Genomic DNA, 18608 nt, shown 5'->3' on the forward strand with positions numbered 1-18608 from the left:
TGAAGTTACAAGCCACTGTTGAGTCAGAGAAGTTGCCTTTAAAAAGGAAATTTGAGGCCAATGGTTAAAAAGTCTTAAAATTATGTGAAAGGATTTAACGACTTGGGGTTCTGGTTATGTGGCAATTTGAGTGGACTATCTCACTGGGAAGGAACTGATAAGGAATATCAAAGTGCTGCTGACCCTTACAGAACTGATTATCTGCCTATTACACTTCATTATTTAAAAGGATCAATGAGTCATAGAACTGTATTAATTTTGATTAATGATTTGGGAAAAGTCAGGCTATACATACTTGTCTAGTCTACTTATTCTAATTTTATCACACATGACTTCTTTAAAAGATGACACCGCAGATCATACAGTATTTCTCTCTTCACTTCCTTAACCAAGTTTGTGACTGTACTGTGAGATACCAAAGATGGTATTTTGTGGACCCGCAACATCTAAGCTACTCTTTCCATTTGTTCCAAATGTTGTATATTTATAATCTTTATTTGTTTTTTCTTATATCACCTCTGCCACAATCTGCCTATTACAAAAAAATAAAGAAGACAAAAATATTACTGTTCCCACTTCATTCTGAAACATTTTTGACTGACCATCTCCTCACAGTCTGCTACCTTCCCCTCAGCCCTCTACTGTCTCCTCAAGGTATGTTTTCAACAGATCTGACTGTCACAACTTGCTACTGCAAAATAAGTGTGGTCTGCCCTCTTCTCCACTTTGAATACCTCCATCACTTACCCTTAGCTGTCTCTATCACTATTTGGGCCTCTTGCTGACTGAACATAATCCACTAAACCCAGGAAAATCTATTTTAACTGGTAATTTTTCTGCTATGTCAGAGGGATAAATATCTCACAAAATTTGACATGTCAGCTTATCATTACAATAAGATATTAAATAGGCTCACTGCACTCACTGCATCTCCAGACTGAAGAAAGATGCTGTTATTTCCCTGAAGAGCCTAGTTAATCCTTTGTTTGTCTTTAAAGTATTTTGTCAGTCAAGTCCAAACTGTTATGCAGAAGAACTTGTGGTGTGGGTTCTAAGTAATACATTTTCCCTATAAAAACACTTCCAGCAGAGATTAAAAGGATGTCAAGTTTACTGGCTCAACCATTACAGAGAAAAGGGACAACAGATGTTCCATAAATCAGCAGGATGTATTTGAAAATGTGGCAGACATACAAGTTTTAGAACTTCCACCCTTAGTTTTGCTACAGAATGGAATTTTTAAATGAAAACTATGGAAAAATCAGAAATTAAGCTTTAAATGTGAAACTCCAATAATATTTTTTCTTACCTTCTAGAAGGAACATTAACATCTGCCAGTGTATACAGAGGAGTTAAGCTTGAAACCAAATAATGAAGTCGAGGAAATGGAACCAAGTTCATGCTGATTTCATTAAGATCCATGTTCAGGGAACCTTCAAATCTAGCAGAGCTGAAAAATTAACAGACTGTTATGAAACTGCTACAAACTAAGTAAATCACTTCTATAAGGTAAACTTCCATTAAATCTATTTTTCAGCTGTTCTGTAAAATAAAATTGTAAAACAACACAGCATTCAAGCAAGCGTTCAAGTATAATTAGAAAACTTTCATATCTGGCAGTAACAGTGCTGTCTTTTTTACTTCCTAATCAAGAACACTAAGTTACCAAGAATGATTCCTTTTTTCCCCAATTGTAGCCTTTAGCACTAATTTATTATCATTAATAATGCTTAATACCACTTAATACTTGATACCAGCTGGCATTATTACCACTTTTACTAAACATAATATTGAAACACGTGACTTTGCATTCCTGACAAGCTGTTGAAAAGAAAAACAGGCCAATACTCCAGAAATATATTTCTTGCAGCAATAGACAGTTTATGAGTAAAAATGATCTGACAATATTCGTAAAATAATGCAACTGGCCTAGAAGGGCAAGCCTGTGTGCTCCATTAGGCACTAGTGGAAGACAATATCCTTCTGCCTATAAACTTAATTCAGTTTTAAGACGATCATGGCTAAAGCAACACCCCTACAATCTGAATACTTCCAAATACTTTAGCATTTAGTAACCAATTCCTAAAAAGAGAATACTTATCAGTATTACTCAAGTTGATGCAGGCCTGCATATTTACAGCACACACCACCTCCAGCAATCCTACTTTATTCCAGAGGAATAACCTGTAACTTTACCTTGTCAGGTTCAGGAGCAAGTTGGCTACGATGTTATTCATGGCGTCAAATGGCTTCTCTTGTAGTGTTTTTGCACTGCCTGCACTGGATGTTACCAAGCTGTTTTGTTTCACAGTTGATCCTAACTTCCCAGAATTGATCATCTGATGAATTTTATTAACTATCTCAAATAGAGACTTTGAGAGAGAGGAAAAAAAGCACAGAAGTAGTTTTGAGTACAGAAATTCAGTACTGCACTTCTCCATTTCTAATGATCTTGAAAGCTCAGACATTGTACTGTTAGCTTAAAGATTATACCTTTGATACATCTAAGTCCAACTTTTGAGCAATTCCAGTTGACTGAAGTGTTTCTAAAAGTCTGTGCTTCACATATCACAAATATATGCACAGCTTGACTCAGAAGTTTGAATTTTATTCAACTATTCAACATCCTTATGAAAATTTAAAATGCTGTTTTAGAACATAACACCTGTGAAGCAAAAAATATAGTGTCTAACTAAATTTCAATTTCTCTTGCTTTTTTCATAAGCAAATAGCAAGACAGTCACTGAAGCTAGATTCAAATGAGTCTAGCACTGTGCAAGCTCAGGTGTATCTATGATTCCCATACCACTAATCAGCACAGTCAAGTTTGTTGGAATCTGGAGATGCAAGACCCCACTAACACTATGTACAAATTGATTGCTAAAAGAATAGACGACGCTCTACTCCTCAGTAAATAGAAGCTTTTCATTGTTTATCTTGAAATAGACATGAAAAAAATTCACTCTACTTTGAAGGAGCAGAGCAACTTTTTAGTGATACTCATGCTCATTTCAAAAGCCTGCAAGTGACCTAGAAATTCAATTATTACTTGAAAAAGTGGAATTATGCTTTTGGAGATTTGGTATGCAAATCAGTAGTGAAAAGGAAGAGACATTTCTTTTCGTCTCTCCCTAAAGACAAAAAAAATGCAGAAATAGAATGTTGTTTCTTACTTCATTCTCTATTGGTAGTACACAGTCTGCATGTTCATTGAGCTCCTTCATAGCCAGAACACTGTTATATGGAGAAGTAATAACATCATCTTCACCAGAGGGATAAACTGAAGTAACAAATCTATATACTTCTGGGAATTCCTCCTCAAGCAAATTTAGTACAAATGTTCCAAGACCAGATCCTGTCCCTAATTATGAATGAAGACAGAATGAGAGAAGACAGATTCCCACATTATCTTAGGCTCTAAGACTCATGTAGGAGACATACAACTTTTCAATTATATATGTTGATGAATATTTTCTGAAGCATTTGGCTGACAGTAGAGGCTACTCAAATGTAATTAAGGCAGGAAGGTTTTTCCCAGACAGGAAAATAATTAAGTAATAAAATTATTTCCCACAGTATGTCAGTCAGGTTGAAGTACACATTCTCAAAAATTTCTGCAAACCATAAAGTCCTATTACATAACATTTTTCTGGCCTAGTATTTCTACTTCTTATTTTCAATTCTTTAATTTGAATTATGTAACACAACATTCATGCTTAAAAGCATTGAAATGTCCCAAACAATGCTATTTTCCTTTTAGGGTTTCTTAATGAAATTTTCTCATTCTTCAGTAAAAGCAGAACTGCCCCTTCCCCCCAGCACACAGGCTTTTTTCCTCATTAACACTAAGCACACAGCCCTGAGCTCAAAACTGAGAACTGAACCGTGGTCTTTTTCTGAATATTCAGCTACATGCACAGTGGCAGACAATTTATCTTTGAACTAGACAACAGTTTTCACAATAACAGAAACAGTACCTGCAGGGCCTCTGCAATTAAGCAAATGGCCACTAAAAAGGCCTTTGACAAAATCCTTGCTTCATATTTAGAGCTATTTTCTGTGTCTTTTTCCACATCACAATCAGTTGTAATACATGCTTCTCTCAGGTTTCTGGGGTGGCAAGCCTTAATGGCAATGCAATAATGATAAAATTGTGACTGCAAAGGATTCTCCCTTTTGGCTTATTAACAAAGTAACTAGATCGGATTGAAGAGAATAATATGGAAGGAAAACAGAAAAACAAAGTTTTTCCAAAGTTAAGCAACATTAGAAGTCTCCTTCAAAGCCTTTTAGAAAACTCTTTCCCCACAATTAAAACCAGCTTGATTATGACAATGCTGTCAGTGTTCAGAGGTCACGACCCTTCTTCTGATCAGTAATACCTCAGTGTTTGTCTTTGGTATCTGTCTTGATTTATTCACTGCCTCATCTTTAGAATTTTAGCTGCATTTTTGTTCTGGGTAGCACATTAGATCTCCTCAGTGCTCCAACAAAATGAGTGATAAATAATTACAGGTCCACTTAATTGTACTATGTTAATTTTTTAAATCTGCATTCTGAACGATGTAGATTATTATATTGATTTTTCTTTTCAAGATTCACATATTTTCTTTTTTTCATCTGTGGCTACTGCAATCATACTCCCCATAAAAGCTTACTTACCACCTCCCATGGAATGAATTATAAAGAAACACTGTAGACAGTCACAATGTTCAGCAGTTTTTCTCAGCTTTTCCACTATGTTTTCCCGGTACTGACAGCCGTATATCTTATGACCTACAGCCCTGAGGATATGAAAAGTGCTTTAAAACCACCTCCAAAAATAAAACTTTAGATTTTTAATTTTAACCCCTTCTTATGTGACATTTTAGAGTTCAGAGTCCAAAGCAGGGTGCAACATCTCATCTATGAGAGTTTCTAAGCTGTGACTACATACAAGCATATGGGAGTCAGGACATGGTTTTATCTTGGAGAATGTAAACAGCCCTAAGTTCACAACTTTGGAGTATGCACTTACTATTCTGTACTGAAAAGGAAATAAACTCCCACACTGGATGATTCAATTGTAGTTAATCAAAGCTACAGTCCTTAACAATAAAGATATCCCTATGTAATAAGTGCACAGATCATCTTTTGAGTACTATGCAAGTCAGTTGCTACTAGTAACAAAAAAACCACAAACAGTTCATTTTCAACACACTTGTCTGCTAGACAGTGAAGTTGGTAGATGGTAAAGACTGCCTTATTCCCCATATTGCACTCTCTTTTCTACATTTGCTGGTGATTTGCTTTCCAGTCTGTAGTGCACTGAATATTATTAGAGCACCGTAAGGTCCCTGAAAATTTGGAATTCATTATGTTAATCAATCTTTTTCTGAATTTCTCTTTTGGTAATGTAGTTTATATGCACAAAGCCAGACTCTGTGGTGTTTAGAAATCAGAAGTGCATTTGTTCATATATCTCATTTCCACAGTAGCTGCACAGTCTCAAACTAGATTATGGCTTTGACTAAAGCAATGAAAGCAGCTGAATGCCAAAGAAACAAAAATAAAAAGCATGTTCTTTTGTAAAGAAAATAAAAAAAGAACGAGGAAAAAAAGAGACAAAATGATATATCAGCAGAATTATTCTTCTGTAAGAGCCTTTTCAAAGCCCTCCTCCAGGCAACAGTGACTCCAAGTTTGCTGGTAAAATGCTGCAGCTCTCCAGGTGCAGAACGATGCAGAAAGCTACGGTTATCATTTCCCCTTTCAAATGCCATCTAATTAGCTGCTAAGAAATGTGTTCTAAAGAGGTTCTCACCAGTTGTTTCCTGAACCAGAAACATCTGTGATAAGCTGCTTGCTGTCAAACACATCCCTCAATGGTCCCTGTAGAATTTCATTTACCACACCCTCCTCCATGTCAATCAACAGTGCCTTTGAGAATGGAAAGAATTTAAATTCAGTCAGTAAGCAAACCACCCTTGAAATAATCACACAAAGAAATATGAAACTATTTACAATACAAAAGGAATTCTGTTTCCACTCTGCTCCAGAGAAACCTTTCCCCCCCAGTTGTTAACTAGAAGACCAACTAGATTCACCTTAGCTGATTTGCTAGAAGTTCTTCAATAGCACTACATTTCAGATGATGAAATTTTGTTAATATTTCATAATGTTTTGCCCCACTACTTAGTAATAACAAAATTGAAATATTTTTATGTTTCAAGTTTCCTTGCTTCTAAATCATTTGAAGTGGCTTAAAGAAACCCAATCCTTAGTTAATAATATCTGCAATCATTTTATTAAAATCCCAATATAAATCACTCAACAAGAACAGCAGCAAACTGCATTACTGCTTTAATAAAAGTTAATATTAGAATTTTTACTATTCAAAGCAGTATTTAAACCTGCATGCAGTTTTAAGAACTTCATGAGAATTCCCACACAGTTGGACATAAATATTCAATGTAAAAAGAGTGACCTTTATAGACTGCCTTACTCGTGCTTTTAAAGAGCAGATTTTTCCTTTGTAAATATCAGGACCATTATCACCTCTTCTGAAAAAAAAAACCAAAAAACAAAACAGAACAGAAAAATCTAAGATCAGGTTCGTAGCATAAAATATATGTTACAATAAAATTTTATCCCTGATATTTTGTATCTGGAGGACTATGACAATGCAAACAAACAGAAACACCCTGAACATGATGCTAAGACCTCATAATTCCTGAAAGTAATACAATTACAGGACATGATCTCAATCAGAATTATCCCAAACATTACTTCAAGAAGCTGAAAGATAAGTATAAAAGTGTACACTTAGATACAGCCTCTGTAGCAGTTCTACAAGCACTGCCAAAACTGGAAAGGATTACCTTTTATCAGCACGTGACATGCGTATCCATATCAAACAATGGAAAAAAGCTCCCCATGAGCTTTTCAGTGGGGGTGTAGAACACTGTGCTTGTGCTCGAGGTGTGAAAGCTCTGTAACTGCACCAGCACAGTGCTGTGCTTGACTTATTCTGCTTATTACGAATTACCAGTTCAGAAATCCTGCTGGGCTGACTTAGCTAAATCTTTCTTCTTTCCCAGGACTGGTTGCATTGAGCCAACATAGCACACTACACATTATCTTACAATCACATCTTTTCCCACTCAAATGATGAGATACTATGGTCTGGCCAAACTATATTCAGCACAAGGGAAAAAAAAAAAGGCAGGGATACTGGAAGACTGATCTTATTTTCTCTTCCATTATTTACCTAATCTGGGAGCTGGCCAAGCCTAAATTTAAAGTATGTCTTAGACCATTCTACATTCAACCACCATTATATTCACAAAACATCAGCTAAAATTCACTACAGCACCAATGTTCTGAGCCTACCAAGTCCCATCAGGAACAAGGGGAAAAGAGTACAGGGCTGCATTGGATTACACAATAATTTTCCTACTTCTCACTCAAAGATGGTCTCTAGACACTTCTCATTAGGTGAGCAGCTCACAGCAGTCTCCAATACTCATGTGATTCCTCTAGCCTACACAATATCTGCAGGAATACACTACAGCATTAGGAAATCCACCAAGAGAATTTCTCTTCAGGGACTAACAAAATTCAAAGAGAAAATAAAACCAACTCCAAAACAACATTTCTTTTTCTGACTGCTGGCTTTGTGGTCTTTCATGCCAGATCATTCCTTCAATCGCTTCTATTGCTGAAAAAAAATCCCAACATTCCTATAACCATGGGATAGTTTGGGTTGGAAGGGACCTCGAAGATCATCCAGTTCCAACTCCCCTGCTGTGGGCAGGGACACCTTCTACTAGACCAGGTTGCTCTGAAAGAAAACAGATGTTTCTATTGCAGCCAACCTGTCAATTACAAATGTGGTGGTTTCATCTGGCACGTACAGAAACAGACATTTTTTATAATCAAATTTTCTTGATTTAAAAAAAAAAAGAAAAAGTATGCTCAGAAATACCCATATGGAATGACAATAATAAACTTCAATACATTTACAATGTTCTTTCAAAGGTAAAATTTGAGACAAGGCAATTTGGATTTCAGTGCTGTTCTAGTAAAAATCACATTGCTGTACTGCAAACTTTTCATATAATGGAAGGAAACAGACGTCGGTCATTTTTTTTTTTTTAATTAAAATGCAACAGGCTATCCCAAGTACACATTTTCTTCTTGCAAACTGCAAGGATCTTTATAACTGGATAGATAAGAGATGACTGAATGGTTTTAAGGTATGAATTGGTTAACTTATAAAAAACAATTACAGACACTACTCTAGGTAACAACATAGTCAGATAAATAAGACTTAAAAATTTTTGTGTTTTTTCTGAGTATCTTATATACAATTCCTCTTACAACTCTTCAAGAAATATGGCTCAGTTGGTATTCAGAGGGCACATAATCTGTCTGATTGTTATCTGCAGTGGCAAAAGCTGTCAGATCCTGACTGTCCACATTTGGTACAAAAGGAAAGGAAAACAAACCCACAAAGTTTCAACACATTTAACTACTGAAATATATATAGATAAAATGGAAATGCAAAGATAAGGTTTTGAGGAGAATACAAAAAAGTCAAATCTTTTTCTAGCACAAGCTAAATAAGACTTAAAGAAAACTATAACTTAGGTTAAAAGAAGATCATATGAGTGCTGATCTACCATGTAAACTCGTATCTGCTTGATAAAAACTTACCTTGTATCCACGTTCCTAAAGAAACTGCTTAAGGCTTCATCATAAATTCCCTTCTAAAAGGAAATAACACAAAATGATGTGTAATGTCAAAAATTCTCAGTGCTTTTTCACGGAATAATTTAAGTTGGAAGGGACCTCTAAAGGACACCTGTCAAACCCCACCACTTGAAACCAAGTGAGCATCTCTCTTGAATCCAGCTAGTTGTAGTCAGCTCTAAAAAGAACATTTCATTGAAACATCAGCTTGTTATTAAAAAATGAGAGGAGAATGTAACTAGGAAATTAATTTTTCAGCACAAGATTAAGCAACTGTAGTAGTTTACTGAAGATCCAAATGCAGTTAATAAATTGAAGAGCAGCTTTTCAGCTGACTCAGTTCATCAGTGATACAACTCTCAGTTCGTCATGGGTTCCATGCCTGTGATACCAATGCCCATGGAGTTCTGCAGAAAGGACAGCACAGTCACACTGATTCTTGAACTCCCTGCCACAGGATACCCCAACATAAAGCTGGAGAGATCTGACAAGTTTAAATACCCTAAGTGCTTAGAGTCACAGCAAGAAAAGTGTGTTTTTGTTCAGGGTACTCAGCACAATTCTATGCCCTCATGTTACTATTTTGGTCAGTAAAACTGTATAGCAAGTCATGGCACGAGCTAACATGGACAACAATGGTTTGTTTTGTCCTTTGGGGGTGTCCTCTTTTGCTTTACTGCCAGTGGCAAAGTGCCAGAACTAAACAGCCCTTACCGTGTTGTTAACTGCCTCAGACCTGCCTGGCTGCAGGGAGACACACTGAGCTTTTCAGAGTGGAAATGCTGGAGAAAGCTGACCAGAATTAGTGATCACAGAATATTCTGAGTTGGAGGGGACCCAGAAGGAACACAAGAGTCTAACTCTTAGCCCTTCAAAGGATACTCCAAGAGTCACACCATGTGCCTGAGAAGGTTGTCCAAATGCTTCTTGAGCTCTTACAGCTCAAGTAAGCTCTTGGTGCTGGGGTGTCTGCTCCAATGCCCAACCACTCTCTGGGTGAAGAACCTTTTTCTAATACATAACTTAAATGTTCCTTGACACAACTTCAGGCCATTTGTTCCGGTCCTGTCACTCGTCACGACAGACAGAGAAGACATCAGTGTCTGTCCCTCCTCTTCCCCTTATGAGAATGTTGCAGACTGCAAATGAGAACCTCAGCCTCTTCTGCAGGCTGAACAGACCAAGTGACCTCAGCTACTCCTCATATGGCTTCATCTCAAGACCCTTCACTATCCTCGTGGCTCTACTTTGGACTTTCTCTAACAGCTTAATGTGGTTTTTTTTACATTGTGGCACCCAAAACTGCCCCAGCATTAGAGGTGAGGTCGCCCCAGTGCAGAGCAGGACAATCCCTCCCTCGCCCGGCTGTGATGCTGTGCCTGGTGCACCCCAGGACACGCTTGGCCCTCCTGGCTGCCAGGGCACTGCTGCCTCATGTTCCATTTGCCACTGACCAGGACTCCCAGGTCCCTTTCTGCAGCGCTGCTTTCCAGCCTCTCATTCCCCAAGCTGTCTGTGCATCCAGAGTTGCCCCATCCCAGGTGCAGGATGCGCCAATCCCCGTTTAACTTCACACGGCTGGTGACTGTCCACCCTCCGATTTAACAAGGTCTCTTGACAGTTAACCTTAGTTTTGTTTTCATGATTAGTTAAACGCACAAGAACCCGGCGGTGGCTGTGCTGACAGTGAAGCGCCCTTACTTTAACCAAACAAACACAGCGCTCTGCAGTCGCAGCGCCGAACGCGGAAGGCAGCGAGGGCGGCTGGCCCGGGCCGGCGGGGCAGCGGCGCCCTTACCTTGTTGACGGCGGCGTGCTCCCGCAGCGCCAGGTCCCAGAAACGGCATCCCACCTGGTTCCCGCACTGTCCCACTGCCAAGGGAAGAGACACGGCTCAGGCACGGGGAGGGGGCGGCGGGAGGTCTGGGCGCCACGACCGCCTTACCCTGCACCACCACCGACTGGGTCATGGCACACCCGGCCGCGCAATCCTGTTTCGAAGCCGGCGCCCGGAAGCCGCGCCCCCTCAGTTCCTGCGGTGGAACGTCCCAACCGTTGCCTCAGCTGCGGGCGCTCGCCGGTGCCCGCCGCGAGTGGAAGGTGCCATTAGGGAGCGGGGGGGAGACGGCGGAGAGCACGGGGGAGTAGTGAGGATTTCAGAAACGCCGTGGGTCTTAAGGCAACCTGAAAGGGGCTGCGGCCCAGATACAGGAGGCCTGACAAAGACCTAAAATAAAGTCTCTGTACGGGGGAACAGAAGTATTTCCGTACACTACAGTTCATTATCCTTTATGCCTAAAAATGGTGCGATAAAGAGGCACTTTATTTTCCCCAAATACGTAATTCAGGGAGATGGTGTGAATCTTTCGAAACGGTATGGAAATACAAATTAAAAATTAAATGAAAACCGGCCATTTGGAAATGCTGTAAGGTACCCTCCCACCAGGCTTGCACATTAAGCTCAGTTCCATATTGTGGGTATAATTGTCCGCAGTGGTAAAATGAGGAGTGCAGAGATGCTGTTGTCTCAGCGTGGTGGGACTGCTCTGCCACACAGCTCAGCTGGAAAACCGCAGAATCGTTTGCGTTGGAAAAGACCTTCAAGACCATCAAGTCCAACTGATAATCCAGCACTGCCAGGTCCAGGACTAAAACAGAAAAGAATGTGGGACAGGCAAAGCTTGCAGAAAGCTGTCTTGTGACACAGATGACATTTCTGCTTCCTGTGGGAGGAAAAAAGCATTTCCATGCAACTCAGTCCATTAGGTTTTATGACTAAAACCTTCCAACAAAATACTCTTTTTCCAAATTGATTATTTGTGATGTTGGTGAAAAAAAAAAATTAAATAAAATTTTTAACCCTTTATTTGCTTTATTTGCTCCTAGACATGACCTGGTATCCTGAAGAGATTAATTGTAGGTCTACAGGAAAATAAAAGTAAATTAAAATGATTATTTAAAAAAAAACTTTTCTGGAAAAATTATGTAGGTATTACAGCAAATAAAATATTGTACAACACCATATAAGAATGCATTATAGAAAGCAATAGAATACTTTACAAGAAAGAGATACACAGCCTAATTTTGCAAAACTTAATTGAAATCATACTATTAAGAAAAAAGTACTGAGTGTCCCAAGCTTAGTCCAGTGTCATATATGAAATGTGTGAAAAGGACCAATGACTTTAGTGTTATAGCCATGTTTAGCACGAATAGAGTAATACTGCCTCAAGCACGTCTTTTCTGTAAACTGATCACCAGTGTAAAACTATGTGAATATTAGTGAGGAAAGTAGGTAGTAATTTCTCTCTGCACAGACTATAGATGTAACCTATAACTTAATTTTTTTCCCAGTGTTTTTTTGAAGTGGTCCAAACTTGCAGGCTGTGCTCTGTTCTTGCTATTAGATGTCAAACTGCTTCTATACTTCTTGCCTACTGTCATGTCCTTAAAGTCTTTTCTTCACGTCTTCTCAGCCTTAATTAAGGTTAAAAGCAATACAACATTGCTTATAAGCATTCTAATGCTTATTTTAAATTCTACAGAATCTCTTAATATTACTCTGTCTTTCTTTCTTCTTGTGTGAAGCTCCACTTTCTACTTGCTTTTTAAGTTAGTTAGTTTTTAAGTTAAGGTAGTTTTTGAGTTCTATGTCCCACGAAGATTCGGCTTAGTGAGATTCACTCTATTGAACATGGTGTTGCAACAAGACACTGAGCTTTGGCTTGCAGTGTTCTTTAAGTGTCTGTGAAGGCAAATGTAAAGTGATTATTCTCTCTGAGCTTGGGAACACTGTGAATTGGAGATGCAGCTGAGGTTCACACTCATATGGGGATATTTTTTACCTGCCAAAGGAGGTCCAAGGGCAGGAATTTGATGTGCAGTAGCCAGTTTGGCTTGATGAAAATGCTCAGACGTTTAATGAAACAGCTCAACTCTGTGAAAGACCTGATTATACTCTTGACTTTCTGTTTTGTTGTAGATGAAGCTCCAGATCATCTACATAGTATAGAATGCATGAATCATACAGGTCCCATTGGAGACACTTTTGTCTATGTTAATAATTTAATTGACAGACTTATGGTAATATGTGCTTTTTACCCTTAATTTCTCAGTAACATTTTGCTGATGTGTTATAAGGGAATGGTATTCCATAGTTTTGGAACACAAATTGAATAAGTTTATAAATAACCTATTATGTTATTTAGTGGAAATGAATTGCCATGGACCACAGTGAATCTGTGAATAACCCTTAAATCCCACACTGTAACAAGAGCCAGAAGTACATCACAAGTTAAATATGTGTGCTATGCTTTCAGCATCTTTTTAATAACAGTCATTTGACTATTTAGGCCATGTAGTGCTGTAGGGAGAATACCCTGGAATTTGAACTAATGTTATCCTTTGATTTATATCAGGTGTTAGTTCACATATGAAGGTTTGTTTGTTTCTAATTTTTTTTCTACTTTTTGTTTGTTCAAGGTTTTTTTTAATTTAGAATTGTTGTATTTTGGTAAATTACTGTCAGGCTTGTAACACTTCATCTTTCATTTTTCTGGTCAGGCTGTTGTCCATACTCTGGATTCTTGAGGAGAAGGGTGCTCTCTACACATCTCGAGATGTAAGAGATAGAGGGGGCAGAGATCCCATTTAAATCCTTTATTTTGAAGCAATTTCCTGGGCATTTGATCTTGAAATTGGTTTCTTTCTTACATAGTCATGCAAATGTCCAATTTCAGAATATTTTGAGATACAGTAACAGCGTAGTTGCAGCCCTGATTTAGATAATGGCTATAACAACACTTATTAAAACCTTGAAGGTGGCAGAGAAAAGTTATAGTCTCCTTGGGGTCAGTGCTCATTTTTTGTAGGCTTTCTGCAGAATTTAGATAGTTATATTCATGTTAAAAATGGAAATGGACAATCTGACAATGTCGCTCAGAACTTGAAAGCTTTTCCCATATCTTTGTAGATGAAGGGTTTTGTACTTTAAAGCTATAATTTTTAAGATAGATACAGAAGACAAATTGAATTCTGGGAAGATTTCTGCTTAGGCAGTTGCCTTCTCTTAAAACTCTTCAGCAGCCCTGAAATAAGTGCAGAGGTATGTGCAATAATACATCACATACTGGCTTTCTTTGGTGCATATGAAAAGGTAATTTTAAGGTCTACATGGATGTTGGGGGCAGGGAAATTTTCATTTTTTTCTGCTCTCTCCTGAGTCTGTAAGTATCCTATGGTTTATACTCTTTTTTCTTTGGAAACCTTGTTCTGCAGAGGGAAAACCCACGTCTCTGAAGCCTAGAAGGAAAAATTGAGGAAGACACCCTCCAAAATAGTGCTGTGTTTGATTAGCTGGTGATATAGTAAAGAGAAGTAAATTGAATAGTAGCAGTTTATGAATTTTAATAGTTTTTTATTCACATACTGTTTTAGTATATTTTTAGTTTTCCATATATAAAGTATGCAAAAGACTGATTAAATCAGAAAAGTCATTCTTAAATGTAAATCCACAGAACGAAACCAAATCACATTGCAGCAAATATGGCTAAGAGAAATAGTGTTTATTCACAGAGCTTGGATGTGGATATGAGAAAATATGCTTTGGTTTGAAGTAGGTGTGAGACAGAAAACATTTTGAGTATGTGTGTACCAGTTAACATACAATGTTCACTTAATACCAGCATTCACTAAACTCTGATGCTCTTAGGGGCACAAACATTTGCTATTCCTGGCTATCTCTGCTGAGCAGCTGCAGGCAACTCAAAAGGAATGTCAATAATCCTTGTAACCAACCTATCTAAGCAGGGAATCTGCTGTTCTTTTTTCTCCAGCAGTAGGGTCCTGGAAACCAGGGCCTGAGGAAGCTTAGCTCAGGTTGTGGTGTCATGAGCTTTTTTGAGCCCATCTAGTAACTCAGTGGCACTGGGAGGAAAGAGACTTCCTTTTTTACCCCTGCTGCCAGCTGCACTGCCCTGACACCATCCATGGCCTCTGTAACCACTGGAACCCAGCTCACTGATCTGAGGACATGAGCCCTCAACACCAACAAAAAAAAAAAAATCCCAAAGCAAAAGTCCTAGATTTTCTAAACCTAAAGTTCCATTTATGGTTATTAGTTGGGAGCAGGAAAAAGCTGAGCAAGCATACTGTTTTTGGTGGTTGAGACAAAGATGGCATTTGGAGGCAATTGGATTTAGGGATCCATGCCTGATCCAGAGAGACTGCAGGGGGATGCTCTTACTGCTTGGTTCTCAAGTATGAACAGTGGGCTTTGGAGTGATGAAAAGAAGGGTCTATATGCCACTCCTGTGTGAAAGGGGCATCTGTAAACTTAGAGTTGGAAAGGGAATCAGTCCTTGGAGCATATTGCCTGAGAGCTGCAGGGAAGAGAAAAGGGGACGTGTTCAGGAGAAGGCAAGCAGAATAGGAATAGGGTTGAAAGAATGAGCAGAGCTGACAGGGCTGGTGAAAGGAGAGGCAGTGGCTACTGGAGCCACTCTGTGTTAACTTACCACCCAACACTGGACTCTAGAGACAAGTGGAGAGTCCGTGATGGGGTCCCAGCTGCTGGAGAGTTCCTGTGCCTGTGTATCCAAAGGCTGAAATTCTTTATCCAGAGTAAGCCAAGTCTGCTGCAGTGTGTCAAAACCCTTTTTTCACTCTACTGAGAGTAGTAGGGAAGCTGCTTATTAGTTCTTACATATGTTTCTTATTCTGGTGGTTCTTCCATCTGTCCATGCTTTCAAGATCTTTGGATTCCGGTTTTCATTTGTGTGTTTTCCAGATGAATTCTTATTAATTTTTAGTCTCTAGGGTGTTGTCCTTTATTTTCACATTTCATAATTTCCTGCTTTGCAGCTGGTCATGTTTTGAGTTGGTTCCAACAATAATTTGCTCATCAACCATAAAACTTTCTATAACACTACTTTATTCTTTAAAGAAAAGAAAGCTAAATGGCTTTGATTCCTTGTAGATGATGACTGAAGGGACTAAGTTTTCCAAGTGACTTGTGTCTGTGTGGTGTGCATGCCTACTGTGAGTTGAATCCTACCATTAACTTCCATCTACCTTCTATGGTTATAACATAGCTCAGATTTGCAGCCCTTTGCCTTCTGTTTAACACACCTTCCCATTTCACTCTTGTCTCCTCTGTAGCACCATATCTTCCAAAGGAACATGTTCCTTGTTTGAGAATTACTGCTGTAAGCTTAAGTCCTGCAGGAGTGTCACTGGAAAGTGATGTTTTTGTATGATCAGGGAGTCACCTGAAACTGTGACTGTGATTCTGCTTTCTACAGTTAACGTTTACTTGTGTAACATTAGTGCAAATGAGATCACAATGAGATTGTGAATTTAGTGCTGTGTTTGTATGTAAGTGCATTTAAAAATACAGAGAAAAAACTTGAAATTTGGAATTGTCTCTAAGGCAAGCATTACTCTAAAATTACCTAGTTTAGGTAAATGAGCATATATATAAAGCATCTGTCTTAAAAGATACACATTCTCCCTTCTTATTGTGCTAGAACATGTCCATGAAGTCTAGCAGTGGAATAAAATTTTAAATTTTTCATTGTTGGTAAGCTTACATAATTAGTATACTCTCTTGCCCCTGTTGTATTTGAGGAATATATAAACGAGTTGAATGGAAAATTAAAAATATATAGTAACATATTTGAACAGTATTTGTAATGTAAATCTATTACTTAACTTTACTCTTTAATGTGCATTAGCAGACCTTTTTCTGTGAAACAAAGGGTGAGTAAGATATGGAATGAAATTGTGTAGAGGATCTATTTTGAAAGTAACATATTTAATATAATTTTCATTTCTTTCATAGTCTCATAGTTTTCATGTAACAGACTGGCCACACATACACTATAAGAAATGGTAAAGCTCACTCTTGTGGTATATTAAGAGAAGTGCAGAAGCAACAGCTTTTATTCGTCAGTGATTTTAGTTTGTGTGTAAATATTAGAAGTGACCCCTCCCCTTCCTGCTTTCTGTAGATGTAACTGTGATGTTTTCATTCTTCTTGTCTTGCTGTTTCTTTTGTTCTATTTTTTTCTGTGGTCTAAGGAACATTTCAGAATTGATGCAGTGCACTATCAGGCTGCTGGACAGGTATTAATGCTTACAGCACCACTAACCAAAGCTGCTTTACTAAAACTCACTGGTTTTTCATCAATCATGAAGTTACGAATGCAGCCAATGAAGGAATTGCGTGTAGTCAGGCTTGATGTTAGCAGAGACTCTGGAAGGAAATTCAAAAGAATACATAAATAAAAATTTAGAGCTCATGATGGGCAAAATAATCAGTTTGGTGGCAGAATCTTTTAACTTTACTACTAAGTGCAGCTCTTCTGAATCTTCTCTTAAAACATTTGGCCTACTGCCAGTGTCTAGAGGCCATTTAAGTATGGTTAATTATCTACAGTTATGTAAAACTCTTGATACTATATTATCAATAGGGACACAATTCTGCATTTTTGACAACTACATTTTCTTTTAAGTAACAAGAGTTGATGAGTCCCAGTGTCTTCTTTTGTAATTTAACATCACGTATTGTCGTCTGTGTCTGATTTGTTAGTTTGCATTCAGCTGGCTGTATCTGCATGGCATTATTTAGTATTGTATCTCATTTGTTGTTGTGAAGTTCTGTGTAAGTTTCCTGTGCCAGGCTGATAATAGCATTCTAGAGCCAATGTATGGCATTGCTTTAGTATTCTATAATTAATGTAGAAATAGAAGTCTCTGTTATGAGGCAGAACAGCATTTGCAATTACCCCGTTATATTACCTCTCTGGGAAGATTTCTGTCCTAATAAATTCCAGTTTGGATTTAAAGAGTGAGCAGGCATCTGTGCATAGATTTCATTATTCCCTTTTGGCTCATTTTACCTCTTGGTGGCGTGGGATGGATGTGAGCACCGCACACTCAAGCCACTAATCCAAGATAAGCATTGTAATGAATTTTGTAGTTAGAGCTGTTAGTGATTGACATGCAAGGCTCAGCAAAATAATGCTACTTGTTTTCAATGAGAAATATACTGGAGTTGAGTTAAAAATTGAATCACGTAGTGTTGATTACAGTTTGAATATGAACCCCAACAGAGTAGCTCTGTCTGTTGAATAAGGGAAGGAAATGTGGTAGTCTTGGCCCATGCTACACAGATGGCCTGTGAGTCAGAAATACAGAGGAGTAGAAATCTGTCTAACAGAAACCTCCAGTAAGTAAAAGAATCTCCATGTTTTATCTTGTGTTCAAAGATGCCATTGCTTGAAGAAGAGGAAAGAAACCTACTAGCAACTAAACCTTGAGACTCCATTTACAGTGACAGTGAGTTTCCAATCCCATAAATAAATAAATCACTTCTTGAAAAAACAGTAAGCCCACATGGGAAGGAAAAAAGAACAAGAAAGAAATTTTGTTTGTAGTTGGCTGACTTCTCTACTGAATCTATACTTTACCCTCCAGTAGCTGTGAATGTTTTAATTTCAGTGAAGCAGCACATCTTTTTCTTTGAGAACTTGAGACAGAACATTTACGGTCAGCTCTTGAGCCTTTGAATTTTACCAGGTTGTTCACATATTTTGTTTTTTTTGAGATGAAAACTTAGTCTTTATGCTTTCTCTGGAAACAGGGCTGAAATCTGAGAACCATGTACCACAAAGATATCATAAATGTACCTGGTACACCTCCAATAAACACTGGCTCCCTGTGGTCAATTGCCTTTGGATTTAGCGGCCCAACCACATGGTTGACTTCAGAGTCTACGTCCAGCTGCACCACATTTGCGTCTCTAATGACTGAAAGGAGAAGGAACAGGGATCAGCACAAGTTTTTATGACAGGAATTATCTGTTTGGTGTGAGT

At 38.3% G+C, this 18608-nt stretch overlaps 2 protein-coding genes across 3 annotated transcripts in view; both read right to left on the reverse strand.

Moving 5' to 3' along the window:
- Positions 1 to 15383, reverse strand: part of TUBE1 (tubulin epsilon 1) — a 30304-nt gene extending 14921 nt beyond the window's left edge. For both annotated transcript variants that reach the window (XM_063389833.1, XM_063389832.1), the window contains exons 1-10: positions 15249 to 15383; positions 10679 to 11456; positions 10532 to 10605; positions 8698 to 8750; positions 6485 to 6542; positions 5804 to 5919; positions 4663 to 4784; positions 3174 to 3361; positions 2197 to 2372; positions 1310 to 1450 (exon numbers count right to left, since the gene is read on the reverse strand). In XM_063389833.1, coding sequence (XP_063245903.1) covers positions 1310 to 1450; positions 2197 to 2372; positions 3174 to 3361; positions 4663 to 4784; positions 5804 to 5919; positions 6485 to 6542; positions 8698 to 8750; positions 10532 to 10605; positions 10679 to 10703 — 953 coding nt within the window. In that variant the 5' untranslated portion in view covers positions 10704 to 11456; positions 15249 to 15383. The remainder of the gene's footprint in view (positions 1 to 1309; positions 1451 to 2196; positions 2373 to 3173; positions 3362 to 4662; positions 4785 to 5803; positions 5920 to 6484; positions 6543 to 8697; positions 8751 to 10531; positions 10606 to 10678; positions 11457 to 15248) is intronic.
- The window catches only part of LAMA4 (laminin subunit alpha 4), a 99334-nt gene continuing 94854 nt past the window's right edge, over positions 14129 to 18608 (reverse strand). The window contains exons 37-38 of the mRNA XM_063389831.1: positions 18423 to 18542; positions 14129 to 16987 (exon numbers count right to left, since the gene is read on the reverse strand). Of these exons, the coding sequence (XP_063245901.1) occupies positions 16842 to 16987; positions 18423 to 18542 (266 nt within the window). The 3' untranslated portion in view covers positions 14129 to 16841. The remainder of the gene's footprint in view (positions 16988 to 18422; positions 18543 to 18608) is intronic.

This window comes from Prinia subflava, chromosome 2 (genome assembly GCF_021018805.1).
Source record: "Prinia subflava isolate CZ2003 ecotype Zambia chromosome 2, Cam_Psub_1.2, whole genome shotgun sequence".
NCBI classification, from domain to species: Eukaryota; Metazoa; Chordata; class Aves; order Passeriformes; family Cisticolidae; genus Prinia; species Prinia subflava.